At 38.1% G+C, this 13,243-nt stretch overlaps 1 protein-coding gene across 1 annotated transcript in view; it reads left to right on the top strand.

Moving 5' to 3' along the window:
• TTN (titin) overlaps positions 1 to 13,243 on the top strand; it is a 314,290-nt gene that overhangs the window by 200,941 nt on the left and 100,106 nt on the right. Inside the window, exons 208-223 of the mRNA XM_083368347.1 lie at positions 955 to 1,097; positions 3,389 to 3,512; positions 3,979 to 4,245; positions 5,319 to 5,416; positions 6,655 to 6,823; positions 6,911 to 7,177; positions 7,790 to 8,056; positions 8,150 to 8,428; positions 8,527 to 8,935; positions 9,023 to 9,147; positions 9,254 to 9,520; positions 10,105 to 10,374; positions 10,648 to 10,950; positions 11,048 to 11,350; positions 11,754 to 11,941; positions 12,028 to 12,142. Of these exons, the coding sequence (XP_083224473.1) occupies positions 955 to 1,097; positions 3,389 to 3,512; positions 3,979 to 4,245; positions 5,319 to 5,416; positions 6,655 to 6,823; positions 6,911 to 7,177; positions 7,790 to 8,056; positions 8,150 to 8,428; positions 8,527 to 8,935; positions 9,023 to 9,147; positions 9,254 to 9,520; positions 10,105 to 10,374; positions 10,648 to 10,950; positions 11,048 to 11,350; positions 11,754 to 11,941; positions 12,028 to 12,142 (3,594 nt within the window). The remainder of the gene's footprint in view (positions 1 to 954; positions 1,098 to 3,388; positions 3,513 to 3,978; positions 4,246 to 5,318; positions 5,417 to 6,654; positions 6,824 to 6,910; positions 7,178 to 7,789; positions 8,057 to 8,149; positions 8,429 to 8,526; positions 8,936 to 9,022; positions 9,148 to 9,253; positions 9,521 to 10,104; positions 10,375 to 10,647; positions 10,951 to 11,047; positions 11,351 to 11,753; positions 11,942 to 12,027; positions 12,143 to 13,243) is intronic.

Raw genomic sequence — 13,243 nt, 5'->3', positions numbered from 1 at the left:
GTACAGGTAGTCCTCGACTTACAATCATTCACGTAGTGACTGTTCAAAGTTTCATTGGCACTGAAAGTAGTGATTTATGGCCACACTTACAACCATTGAAGCATCCCCATGGTCAGGTGATCAAAATTCAGACAATTGGCAACTGGCATGTATTCATGACGTTATAGCATCCTGGGGTCACGTGATCCCCTTTTGCAACCTTCTGACAAGCAAAGTCAATGATGAAGCCAGATCCACTTAACCATGTCACTTACTTAACAACAGCCGCGTTTCCCTTATCGACTGTGGCATGAAAGGTTGCAGAATGAGGCAAAATTCATTTAACAACTGCCTTGCTTAGCAACAGAAATTTTGGATGTAGTTGGCGTTATGAGTCAAGAATTACCTATGTTCAGTTAGTTAATTCAGTATAATATTTCTAATTCAGTCTTGTGTTTTGTTTTATATCAGCTCTTAACCAAGCCATTAACTGGGTTAATTAGGGCTTCTCAGATCAGTTGCTATGTAATATAAAGGGATATAAATGAATTATTTGCTACCAGCTATCTTCTCAGAGTTTGAATTAGGGTTTTAAGATGGGAGAGATAACACAACAATTTGTAGAAATTGCTACATGATTGATCAATAGGATAGTTCTGCATTGTTGGAAACCACTTCTTTCTGTAGCCAATAGAAAAGTGTTGCTATTTTGGATGGCTCGCTCCTTATCTTAGCAAGAGGCAAGTAGAGCTTGGCAAGGACATAGATGCAAAGTAACTTTCTAACTGATCTGTTCTTTGAAAAGCCACCAGCTCTGTGAGTAGAGAATCTCCACAGATCAGCCCTTCACTTGGTGTAGTTAGCTTAATCAGTTCAGTTTGTTTATATTCCCTCTCCGTCTTGGGAAAATGATCCATGGCAGCTAACAAAGGGTGAAAGCAATCAATTTGAAGATGATTTCTTATTTTCTTCAAGCACGTATCATCGGCCTGGTGAGACCACTTAAAGATGTTACTGTGACGGCTGGTGAAACGGCAACCTTTGAGTGTGAACTCTCCTACGAGGGAATTGTAGTGGAATGGTTCCTGAAGGGGGAGAAATTGGAACCCAGTGACAAGGTATGGTACACGAGCTTTCCTTCCTTCATCCTGTCTTCCCGACATTTCCCATTGTTTTCCCACTTTCTAACCTGCCTCCTTGTCTTTCTTGTTCCTCTTTTCACCCCAATTAGCAAGCTTCCAAGCCCCAATCGAAGCTACAGTCTGGCAACACTTAGCTGAGCCTCATTCCCATTTAACATAGTGGGGATTTCTTCTGGCTAGATGTGTATTGGATTGCCTTGCAAGAGGCTATTCTAAACTATTAATTGAAAAACAATTCTAAAAACCTTAATGTACAGGGAGATGGCTGATGACAGTGAATCTGATGAAATGCTTTCACCACTGATGTTGAAGGGCAATAAATATCCTGCAATTATTTATTACTCTTTCCTTATTCATGCCTGCCGAATCCAAGCCTAGCGTTCATTTTTCTTACAAGGGATGAAAGAGTTTGGGAAATTCCATTGGAGGCATTTCAGCCACACTTCCAGAGATGTCAGTCTCAACAGAGATCCTTGCTGAGCCTTTCCCACTTTCTATTATTAACTCTTTGTTAAGTGTATGTTAGCACCACTGTGATTTGAATTGCTTGGAATGTAGCTCACGGACTATTAAAAGTACCTTTAGCATCAGTCTCTATATTATAAGAAATGGCCTGCCTGGTTCTGTTAAGTGAAAAGTTTATTTCATGCTTGTTTTATTAGTACATTCATTTAGGCAATTGGAGTATTTATTAATTACGGGCTTTTATAGAGATTATATTTCCCACAAAGGAAAACATAAATTTGCTTGTTAAAATGAAGGCTTGATCGCTAGTTAAGCTTGAGAATTTAGCATAATGTTTTCAGGCTTTTCAGAACTGTAAGTTATTCTCATATGGTAGGCTAAACATCTATCAAATTATTAACTACCTAGATAATTCAATGTTTACTATTTCCTAAGCATTTTAAACACAGTAAAGCATCTTTAAAAGTTAGTTCATTACTTATTCTTTTATTACTTTTGCTCTGGCCAGAGTGCTCTACAGATTAAAACAAAACTCAAACTATAAATTCCAATAAAACTCCATGAAGTCATAGCATAACACAGCAATTGAATTAGATCAGAGACTATCATGACAGCAACAATCATAAAGGATTCATTTAATTTTCAATGAAAAGAGTTAATGTGATTATTTCTTAATATCACTTTGCAAGTGTTTTATTTCTAAATTATTCGTTTATGTCAGTTTAAGAGACTAGAAGAACATATATAGTATTTAAGTGCAGTCTTGCACAATCCAGCTATAGGCATTACTTATGCAGAAAAAAGCTTTTGCACACATCTGACCTTTATGACAAACAATGGTGCAAAGTGGATCCTGTAAATTCTATTCTTATTGTGACTGAACTTCTGAATTTGACCATATAGAACCGAATTGGCTGATTGTAGAAAATGCAAACAGCGTCTGTTGGAGAGAAGGATCAGAGGCAGGATGCAAGCTTTCCAGTTTCTCCAGAAAAAAAATACTCTTTTGAAATGAGCTTGATTACAACCACCAATCATGAATATCTCTTCAATTGTCAAAAATACGAGTGTAGTTTGCCATTGGCATTGGCCTTGCCTTGCTTTCTTCAGAGATACTTTATTTTTTCAGTCTACAGCTCTGGATTCTCTTGATGGTCTCTCATTCAAGTTTTAATCAGAGGTGACTCTGATTATCTTTGGGAGAACAGATAAAATGACAATGGCTATCATCTGCTGCGACCCCTTTTCTCAAATTATATCCCCAAAACTAATGTAGCTGCCTGTGCTCTAGAAGAAATACAGTTAGAACAATGTATTAGTAAGATTGTATACTGTACATATCTATGTCTGATCTGATCTGAATTGGAGCTTCTGCACTGTTTGTTTCTCATTTTTTTCCTAATTTGGGAAAGAGCTTTTTATCTCTTTCAGTGCTAAATGTCACTATCTGCACTATATAGAACTATATCTGCAAATCTCCTGATGACTAAATAAATTGCAATAGAACATAAAAAGTTGCTACAGAAGCAAACGTAGAGGATGTAGAATCGATGCATATATAATATGTGTTGGGGAAAGCAAACATTTCAATATACATGTAAAATAAAACATTCCCAATGAATTTGGATCCTACATTCACCACTTTTGGAATTCAGTCCTTAATGTGCCAGGCCAGAGCTGGTACTGCCTTGAGTTGGGCAAAATTATGCACCCCCATTCAGAAATATTAAGCCTGTTTTAATTGAAGTTACATGATAAATATTTAGGGTAAGACCATAATCCAATATTTTCTTTTCCCTTAGGTTGTGCCCCGTGCTGAAGGAAAAGTTCATACTCTTGTTCTCAGGGATGTGAAGCTAACAGATGCTGGAGAAGTCACACTGACTGCACAAGACTTCAAAACTAAAGCAAATCTTTTTGTAAAAGGTAAGCTTTGAGGATGGATAGGGTATGGTGCTGGATGATGCAGACCTAGATAAGGAAAAGTGTTTAGTTGAATGATTATTTTATAACCTAAAATGCAAATTGGAATAATGACAATATTTCAGTCTTTAAAAGAAGATTAAAGAGATAGCTAGCATATTCTTCTCTGAAGTGTGTGTGTGTGTGTGTGTGTGTGTGTGTGTGTGTGTGCGTGTGTTTTGACTCCTGGCAACTGCCTGGACATGTCTCTGTTGTTTTCTTGGCAAGATTTCAAAAGTGGTTTGCCACTGCTTCCCAGGGCTAAGAAAGAGTAACTCACCCAAGATCATCCAACAGGCTTTGTGGCAAAGGAAGAATTAGATTTCACAGTCTCCCAGTTTTTAGCCAGGTGCCTTAACCATTACATTAAATTGTCTCCCTGTGTGCCATATACACAGGATCTAAATATCTGGTTTATTTTGTTCCTCAGAACCACCCGTGGAGTTTACTAAACCACTTGAGGACCAAACTGTAGAGGAGGAAGCCATTGCAGAATTGGAGTGTGAAATATCCAGAGAAAATGCACCTGTGAAATGGTTCAAGAATGGTCAGGAAATTCACAAAACAAAGAAATATGATATCATTGCTGATGGCAGAGTCAGAAAACTTATTATTCGTGACTGCACATTGAATGATGCTAAAACATACACATGTGATGCTAAAGATTTCAAAACTTCTTGTTTCTTGAATGTTGAACGTAAGTCTGCTTGTACTTTCCTTACAAGAACTACAAGATGCTTAGCTGTGTTGTTCAGTCACTTCTGATTCCTCATGACTCAATGAATAGTAGTTCTCTGGGACTGTCGGCCATTTTTCCCCCCTTTGGGATCTTGCAACATTGTGTAACCTTCTTGCTTCTTGCTACCTTCTTTTCTATAGCCTTCAATTTTCCCAAGCTTCTCCAAAGGTTTTTGCTTCCATATTTTGCTCCTCGAATGTTGAAGCCTTAGTTTCATTGCTAGCATTTCCAGTAAATGTTCTCATTTTAAAAATGTATTTAATTCAGTTTGTATTGCCACTCTTCTCACAGTTTAAAACAACCAACAGTTTAAAACAACCAACCAATAAAAACAAATTGAAAAACAGGTATACAAGCTTATAAAAGTATCAGTTACTACATTCAAACAAACAAACAAAAAATCCTCCATGAGCAGTGGCAAAATCCATCATTGTATCAAACTCAGCACAGCCATTGTAAGAACTTCCCACCATTGCTGGATGCCCCCAAGCACAAGAAGGAGCCATATCTTCAAGGCCTTCCTAAAGTCCAATAGGGTCAGAACCATTTAGTATTCAATGACTTGTTCTTGCAGGGCAAGTATTCACCCTGCATTATCATTCAAAGGCTCAATTGTACTATATCCCCCCAAAGTGGGTACGCCAGTCTTTTTATTATTGATAATCTATAGTAATACTGGAGATTTGCATCCGATAGTCTGTTGACACACAGTCATCTACCTAAGAGCATGCAGAGTTTATCTTACATTATAAAATTTCTCCAACCACTTGCATGCCGCTTGGGGTGTGTGCGAAAGCCCTAATAAGCAGGCATATACATAGAATGAAGGCTACTGCTAAGCTTGTAAGCCGCCCTGAGTCTTCAGAGAAGGGCGGGATATAAATGGAATAAAAATAAAAAATAAATAAAATAAATAAATTTTATTTGATTTTGCTCTTCTATAAATGTCAAAACATTAGCAGCCCTGGTTATAAAAAATTATTTTTATATAGGTCTGCTTTTAATTGGAATATATACATTTTCTCTTCCAGCTCTTCGAGTCGAGTTTCTTAAACCTCTTACTGATCTTGAAGTTAAGGAAAAGGAAGCAGCTCGGTTTGAATGTGAAATTTCCCGGCCATCTGTTAAGGTCTGTGATTTTCAGTAAATCTAATACATTTTATTTAGAAAAACCTAACCCTCGTCAGAATCCATACTGTTTCCATCAAAGAGTTAGATTCTAGCCATTACGTTTAAGCTAAATACTTGCATAAACCAAAAGTTGCCTACTAGGCTTTGACTTGTAGGCAGTCATTATCCACCACATTCCTATAGTTGCTTTTTTCCTGTCATTCTCCTCCCTAATAACAAAGATTAAAAGATATATAAATCTTTTATTCTGTAACTCAATCCAATATACAGACAGAATACATTTTTATACATATTATGTTTGCATATTTTTAAAATTGTAATTATTATTGGTGTGAAATAATAGTGATCATTCTAAAAATATGCGTATGAAATGTGTATGAAAGTGTACTCTGTTTACATGCTGGATTCAGTTAAGGAATAAAAGATTTATATATCTTTATTAGTGGAAGTCTTACATCATGTAGAAAATACCACATAAATATAATGTGCTGTCAATTGATGGCAAAATTGCCCTCATCCTCCTTTGCATCTGGACGCGGTGGCTCAGTGGGTTAGGATGCTGAGCTTGTCGATCAGAAGGTCAGCAATTTGGCGGGTCGAATCCCGAGTGCCACGTAACAGAGTGAGCGCCTGTTATTCGTCCCAGCTTCTGCCAACCTAGCAGTTCGAAAGCATGTAAAAATGCAAGTAGAAAAATAGGGACCGCTACGGGTGGAAGGTAACAGCGTTCCATGCGCCTTTGGCATCTAGTCATGCTGGCCACATGACCACGGAGACGTCCTCGGACAAGCGCTGGCTCTTCGGCTTTGAAACAGCCACCAGATTCCCAATCAGCTGCATTTGTGAGAATATCCTTCTACACAGATTTTGATTGATCATGTGGCCAGGTGTTTTTCCTTTTTAGAAATAAAGCTCTGGGGGTGCAATCTTTCACTTGTTCATTCAGGACTTGGAATTGTGGACACAGCACCCTTTTATATTAGCAATTCCTATAAAGGGACACAGTACCACCACCAACAAAAAAGGTTATTCTAGCTAGATAACCAGACCTAGGAAGTAAGATTGGGTTGCTTGGTTCAAACTATCAACTTCAAAATATCAAATGAAACAATATGGATTCCAATATCATCATTAAATCAAGATTCCGGTGCTTTACTAACATTTTGAAAGCTTAAATTCTAATGCCTATTATTATCTTTGATTCAATTTCATATTTTCTCAAAAATGTTAATACAGGCACAGTGGTTTAGGGATGGAGTTGAAATTAAAAAAGGCAAGAAGTATGACATCATTGCGAAAGGTGCCCAGAGAATACTTGTCATCAACAAATGTTTACTTGACGATGAAGCAGAATATGCTTGTGAAGCAAAAGCAGCCAGAACTTCGGGCATGCTTACAGTGATAGGTAAAACTGAATCCCTTTTTTGTTTGTTTATTTTATGCAAATTTTATGCAAATTGTCATGGAATAAAGCTATGATTCCTTTATTCAGAGGAGGAAGCTGTCTTTACTAAAAACCTGCCCAATGTGGAAGTTAATGAAACAGACACCATCAAATTTATTTGTGAAGTCTCCAAACCTGGTGCAGAAGTAACATGGTTCAAAGGAGACCAGGAGTTGCCAGAGGGTGGTAGAGTTGAACAAAAAGTGGATGGCAGGAAGAGAATTTTGATCATTCACAATGCTTGCTTGGATGACGCAGGAGCCTACAGTTGCAAGCTTCCAAGCGCTCAGACTACAGGCAAACTCAAAGTCAATGGTGAGATATTTTCTCTGATAGCTTTCAGGACCAGAGAGTGGGTGGGCAGTTAAGTAGGCAATGAAATGCTGAGCTCATTTGCTGCTTAAGCATAAAAAGTTTCAAGTCTATTCCAAAGCAATCTCTGCTTATATTAGGCCACAGTTCCCGGTATGGCACCCAGGAATATATTTCTAATTTAAAAATGGAAGCTTGGCATTCTGCAAAAGAAATAGAAGCCTTAGCATCATTTTTATTTCCAAGAAGTTTTCTGGGCCCATAAGCTTCTTAGAAAATAGTATTTTTAAAAAAAAAAACAAACAAACCTGGTGGCTGCATTCAATTGGTATTTGGAAAGTGAGCAGGGATGCCAAAAAAGAAAAAGAAAAAGCAAGCTTAGATAATAGAATGAATCCTGCTGGTAAATTAATTCCTTAGATTAGAAAGCCAACAATCAGTTTGTGAGAGTATAAACCATCAACATGATTTCAAATTTCCAAATGTGGCTATCAAAAGACTGGGAATTCCAACTACAGGTCATCTGCTGAGTAAAACAACTACTTTTAAGTTAAATGGAGTAGTCTGTCTTCTTTCCACTAACAGCTAAATCATAATTCATAATTTCTTTTACAGAGCTTTCAGCAGAGTTTATAACTAAACCTCAAAACCTTGAAGTTATTGAAGGACAAAAGGCAGAATTTTTCTGCTCAGTGTCCAAAGATGGCGTTGACGTGCAGTGGCTCAGAGGCGATACTATTCTTGAAGCAGGCGACAGATATGATATATTTTCTGATGGCAAAAAGAGAGTCTTGGCCATTAAAGAATCTGTCTTGGATGACGAGGGACGTTATACTGTCATGCTTGGAGATGTCAAAGCAAAAGCCCAGTTGAAAGTGATTGGTAAGGTTTTTTTCTCTCTCTACATGTCTATGCACGCTGTTATTGTATGGTTCAGTATGCAGCTTACAAATGATACGCTAATTCCATTTACAGAAAAACTCAGGCTTGTTATTCCGCTGAAAGACCAAACTGTCAAAGAAGGAGAAGAGCTTGTCTTCAACTGTGAAGTTAATACAGAAGGTGCCAAAGCTAAATGGTACAAAAATAACGAACCAATATTTGACAGTGCAAAGTACATCATGGTCCACAAGGATTTACTGTATTCTCTAAGGATCAGAGATGCTCATCTGAACGATCAGGCAGTCTACACAGTGACACTAACAAATCAGCGAGGAGAACATGTCAAGTCATCTGCTAATTTAACTGTACTTGGTAAGTGCTCTATGCTAGTAAACGATCCAGGATATCAGTCGTACCCAACTTTAAATAAGAACATAAAATAATTACATTTCATTATTCTCTCACCACAGAGGAGGATCTCAGAATTGTTGAACCTCTTCAAGACATTGAAACCATGGAGAAGAAATCTGTCACATTCTGGTGCAAAGTTAACCGTCTTAATGTAAAACTTCCCTGGACAAAGAATGGTGAAGAAGTCACTTTTGACCGCCGCATTTTGTACAAAGTGGACAGATACAAGCATTCCCTTATTATTAAAGATTGTGGGTTTATAGACGAAGGGGAATACACTGTCACTGCCGGCCAAGATAAATCTGTTGCGGAGCTTATTATCACAGAAGCACCTGCCGATTTCATCGAACATTTGCAGGACCAAACCGTTACTGAATTTGATGATGCTGTCTTTAGCTGCCAGCTTTCCAAAGAGAAAGCAGCTGTGAAGTGGTACAGAAATGGGCGTGAAATAAAAGAAGGCAAAAAGTAAGTGCTACTTCAGCTGTGTGTTTCTGCTCTCGTTTCTTAACACGACGCATAATCCTGGTTTTTTTTCCCCCGTCTGATCTAAAGGTATCAGTTTGAAAAGGATGGAAATCTACACAGATTAATTATAAAAGATTGCAGACTAGAAGATGAATGTGAATATTCCTGTGGAGTGGATGACAGGAAATCCAGAGCAAGGCTCTTCGTGGAAGGTACGTTTGCAATTTTGATTTATGTGCCTTCCCAAGTCTCAGTACTTTTTTTTTTTAAGTTAAAAGACAGAGTGATAAAATACATGTTTATGGATATTTCTATCAGAAATTCCTGTTGAGATCATCCGCCCACCAGAAGATGCTTATGAAGCTCCTGGTGCTGATGTCATCTTTTCCGCTGAACTGAATAAAGATAAAGTGGAGGTCAAATGGCTGAGAAACAACATGATTATTGTCCAAGGTGACAAACATCAAATGATGAGTGAAGGAAAGGTCCACAGGTTGCAGGTCTGTGAAATAAGGCCCCGTGACCAAGGAGAATATAGATTTATTGCCAAAGATAAAGAAGCTCGAGCTAAGTTAGAACTAGCAGGTAAGTCTTTCAAACTGATTTGTCGTACCCAGAAAGAACATTTGTAGATGTAACAAAAATCTTTCAATTCAACTTCTGAATATTAATTCCAGAATTCTCAATTTTAATGGGAATGAAAATAATGTCCCCCACAAAAACCGTGTAACATCTTTCTTGTGTGTACCGCTATGCAATTCTGTGATGTCTTGATTTCATAACTCATTGCTATTTCATCAATATCTAGCACTTATTTTGTTCTATATGGAGGTTTTATCAGTTATCTTGCGCATTACTGTGTGAAAATCTTACATTATTTTTTGACATTTTATATACAATATATAAACGTAGTTTATATATGCACTGAAATCTCTACATTCAGGTAACCAGATCAATTTACCCATCATAGATAAATTATCTGTGAATTATTAAGGTGATAACAAGGTCCCATTGCTTTGCGGTTCAAGACACACCCAAACACCACAAAATGCAATAAATTATTTTTAAAGTTCAAGGTTCACTTTGCTTTGCTTTATCAAGCTCAGTTGAATGCATCATTTCTGTAACATCTTTTCAAATGCTAATTTCTTTTTATTATTTTTTCTTAGCTGCTCCAAGAATAAAGACAGGTGATCAAGACCTTGTGGTAGATGTTGGCCAGCCATTAACCATGGTAGTTCCATACGATGCTTATCCACGAGCAGAGGCTGAGTGGCTTAAGGAAGATGAAGCCTTACCCACTCAGACTGTTGACACTACAGCTGAGAGTACTTCTTTCAGAATCCCTGCAGCCAAGCCATCACACAAGGGAAGTTACAAAGTTATACTGAAAAATAAACATGGAAAAGCAGAAGGTCGCATTAATGTTCAAGTAATCAGTAAGTTCTTAACTTCCAAAAACAGTCCTTTTAGTTTTTTCCTTATGATAGTAGTTTAACACTGGTACCTGTAATTTTAATACAGGCAGCATTAATTTAATAGTTAAAAGTTAAAGTTCATAATAAAGAGATTTGATTTGATTTGATTTGATTTGATTTGATGGCTAAAACGGAAATTAAAATAAATAAATAGCCGTACAACCCATTGAGCTATATAACTTACGTCAGCCTCAAGATTTGCCGTTCCACTGAATACATCCTTTCCCTCTAAAGATGTACCTGGCCCAGTGAGGAACTTGGAAGTCACAGAAACATTTGATGGTGAAGTCAGCCTTGCGTGGGAAGAACCAGAAAGCGATGGTGGTAGTAAGATTACAGGCTATGTGGTGGAAAGGCGTGACATCAAACGCAAGACCTGGATTTTGGCAACTGACCGTGCTGACAGTTGTGAATACACAGTAACTGGCCTTCAGAAAGGTGGAGTGGAGTACCTCTTCCGTGTGAGCGCGAAAAACAGAGTCGGCACTGGTGAACCTGTGGTAACAGATAAACCTGTTGAAGCAAAGAGCAGATTTGGTAAGAAAATAGCTCCAGATATGTGAGAAGATTAATGCTGTTTAAATACTTTAGAGTAGAAATAACATGTGTTTGTAATATTCTCTCCACTTTGCAGAGGTGCCGGGTCCTCCTCTCAATGTACAGGTCGCTGATGTGAACAGGTCCAGCGCAACTCTTACCTGGGAACCACCAGAATATGATGGAGGATCTCCAATTACAGGCTATGTGATTGAGCTGCGTGACCGAGGATCAATTAAGTGGGAGCCAGCCATGACTACACCAGCCCATGAGTTATCTGCAACATTGACAGATGTTGTGGAGAACAAAGAATACTTTTTCAGGATCAGAGCACAAAACCAGATTGGAGTTGGCAAACCCAGTGCATCCACACATGCAGTGAAGATAACAGATCCCATTGGTTAGTATGCAGACAATAAGAGAACCATTTTCCAGTATCTCTCAATGATAATTTTATTTATTCATAAATACAAGCATAGAAAAGATTTGAAGATAATTAGGGGGAAAATATGAAAAAATGGGTTATGATTTAAGAAATCATTAGCTGTGAGAAAATGAGAAACTAGAAGTGTCACATTCAAAACAGACGGCCAATCTCTTTCAAATAATTCCCACGTTCATGGAGGAAGATGCAACAGACTTGAAGGATATTTCAGTTGAAGGTTCTGGCCAGGTTCTACTGTGCTATTTTAGGAATAGTCTTAGATTTCCACAGACACAATTTCATCTTTTTATTTTTGTATTTTGTGCATTCTTCTTGAAGGGACCAATATTTAAACCTTCCAAATTACTATGTCTTGCAGAAAGACCAAGTCCTCCCATTAACCTTGATCATTCTGAGCAAACTAAGTCATCCGTGAAACTGAAATGGGAGCCTCCACTAAAAGATGGAGGTAGTCCAATTTTGGGCTACATAATAGAACGGCGGGAAGAAGGAACAGATGACTGGATTCGCTGCAATGCAAAGCTGGCACCTAAGCTTTCTTATACCGTAAGTTGTAACTTCTTTCTGGAGCGCATGAAGCATTGGATCATTTTCAGAGATGTCATTTACAATAATTGCTCCTGTCTTGGCAGGTGACTGGATTGACACCTCTAGCTAAGTATTATTATAGAGTCTCTGCAGAAAATGCTGCTGGTATATCAGATCCAGCTGAGGCTATTGGACCACTAACCGCAGATGATCCACATGGTAAGCAAATTTCATTTATCTCTGACATGTCAGCAGTTCAAAGTAAACGTTATATAAGCTTATTACTAAAAATCAATCCTCGAGTTCTTGCGACTAAAGCATCCAGATAGATAGATAGATAGATAGATAGATAGATAGATAGATAGATAGATAGATAGATAGATAGATAGATAGATAGATAACCTTTATTGTCATTTTTTACTATGGGCACAATGGCACACATTAAAAATGAAATTTAGTTGCTTGCTCTCAAAGTGTACACATACGTAACATAACACACATTTACACATCCTATATAGAACATATGTATAGACCTACAACTTTACGTATAAGTAACATATAAATATTAATCGCTGCCCATCTTGAATACATAATGGAAGCAGGAGACTTTAGAGTTCACAAGGTTAATACTGTATGGAGCGAAACTGTGACTGAATCTGGATGTTCTGCTTTGGATACCATGAAGCCTCCTCCCAGAAGGTGACAAGGAAAACAGGTTGTGAAGAGTATGTGTACTGTCCCAGACAATCTTGCAGACCTTGCTCAAGCAACGCTTATGTGGCATGTCCTGGATGGAAGGGAGGGAACTGCCAATAATCTTTTCAGCCATCCTCACCACTCTCTGAACCGTCTTCCTGTCTGAAGCAGTGATGCTTCCAAACCAGACTGTAATGCTGTACAACAGAATTCTCTCGATCGTCCCTCTGTGGAAAGTGGTGAGGACAGGGGAAGGAAAATGTGCTTTTCTCATGTGGTGCAGAAAATGCAGGCTCTGCTGTGCCCGCTTCACCAGTGTCTCGCTTATTGCAAAAAAAATAGCTAAGTGCAGATCATCTGTTGTAAGCAAATCTACTGCAGCCAACCAGAGGTTCAGTTGGGCTATTTTAAGGCTCTTTTGGGTATGCTGGTGATAACTGGTAAAGCAAGGCTTTGGCAGGCCTTGATGCAGGCACACATTTGCATCTACTTCACATCTTCACAATATACTGTAGATCCCGAGGTAGACTTTGCCATGAGCAAAAGATCTTGCAGGTGTCATCACCGGGTGGAATTGGAGAACATGATAAATATTTCCATGTAGTTCTGAGATGTAATTCAGAT

Source organism: Vipera ursinii (genome assembly GCF_947247035.1).
Source record: "Vipera ursinii genome assembly, chromosome: 1".
Lineage (NCBI taxonomy): Eukaryota > Metazoa > Chordata > Lepidosauria > Squamata > Viperidae > Vipera > Vipera ursinii.
The sequence above is the reverse complement of the archived record's forward strand: the minus strand, read 5'-3'. Positions and strand labels throughout refer to the sequence as shown.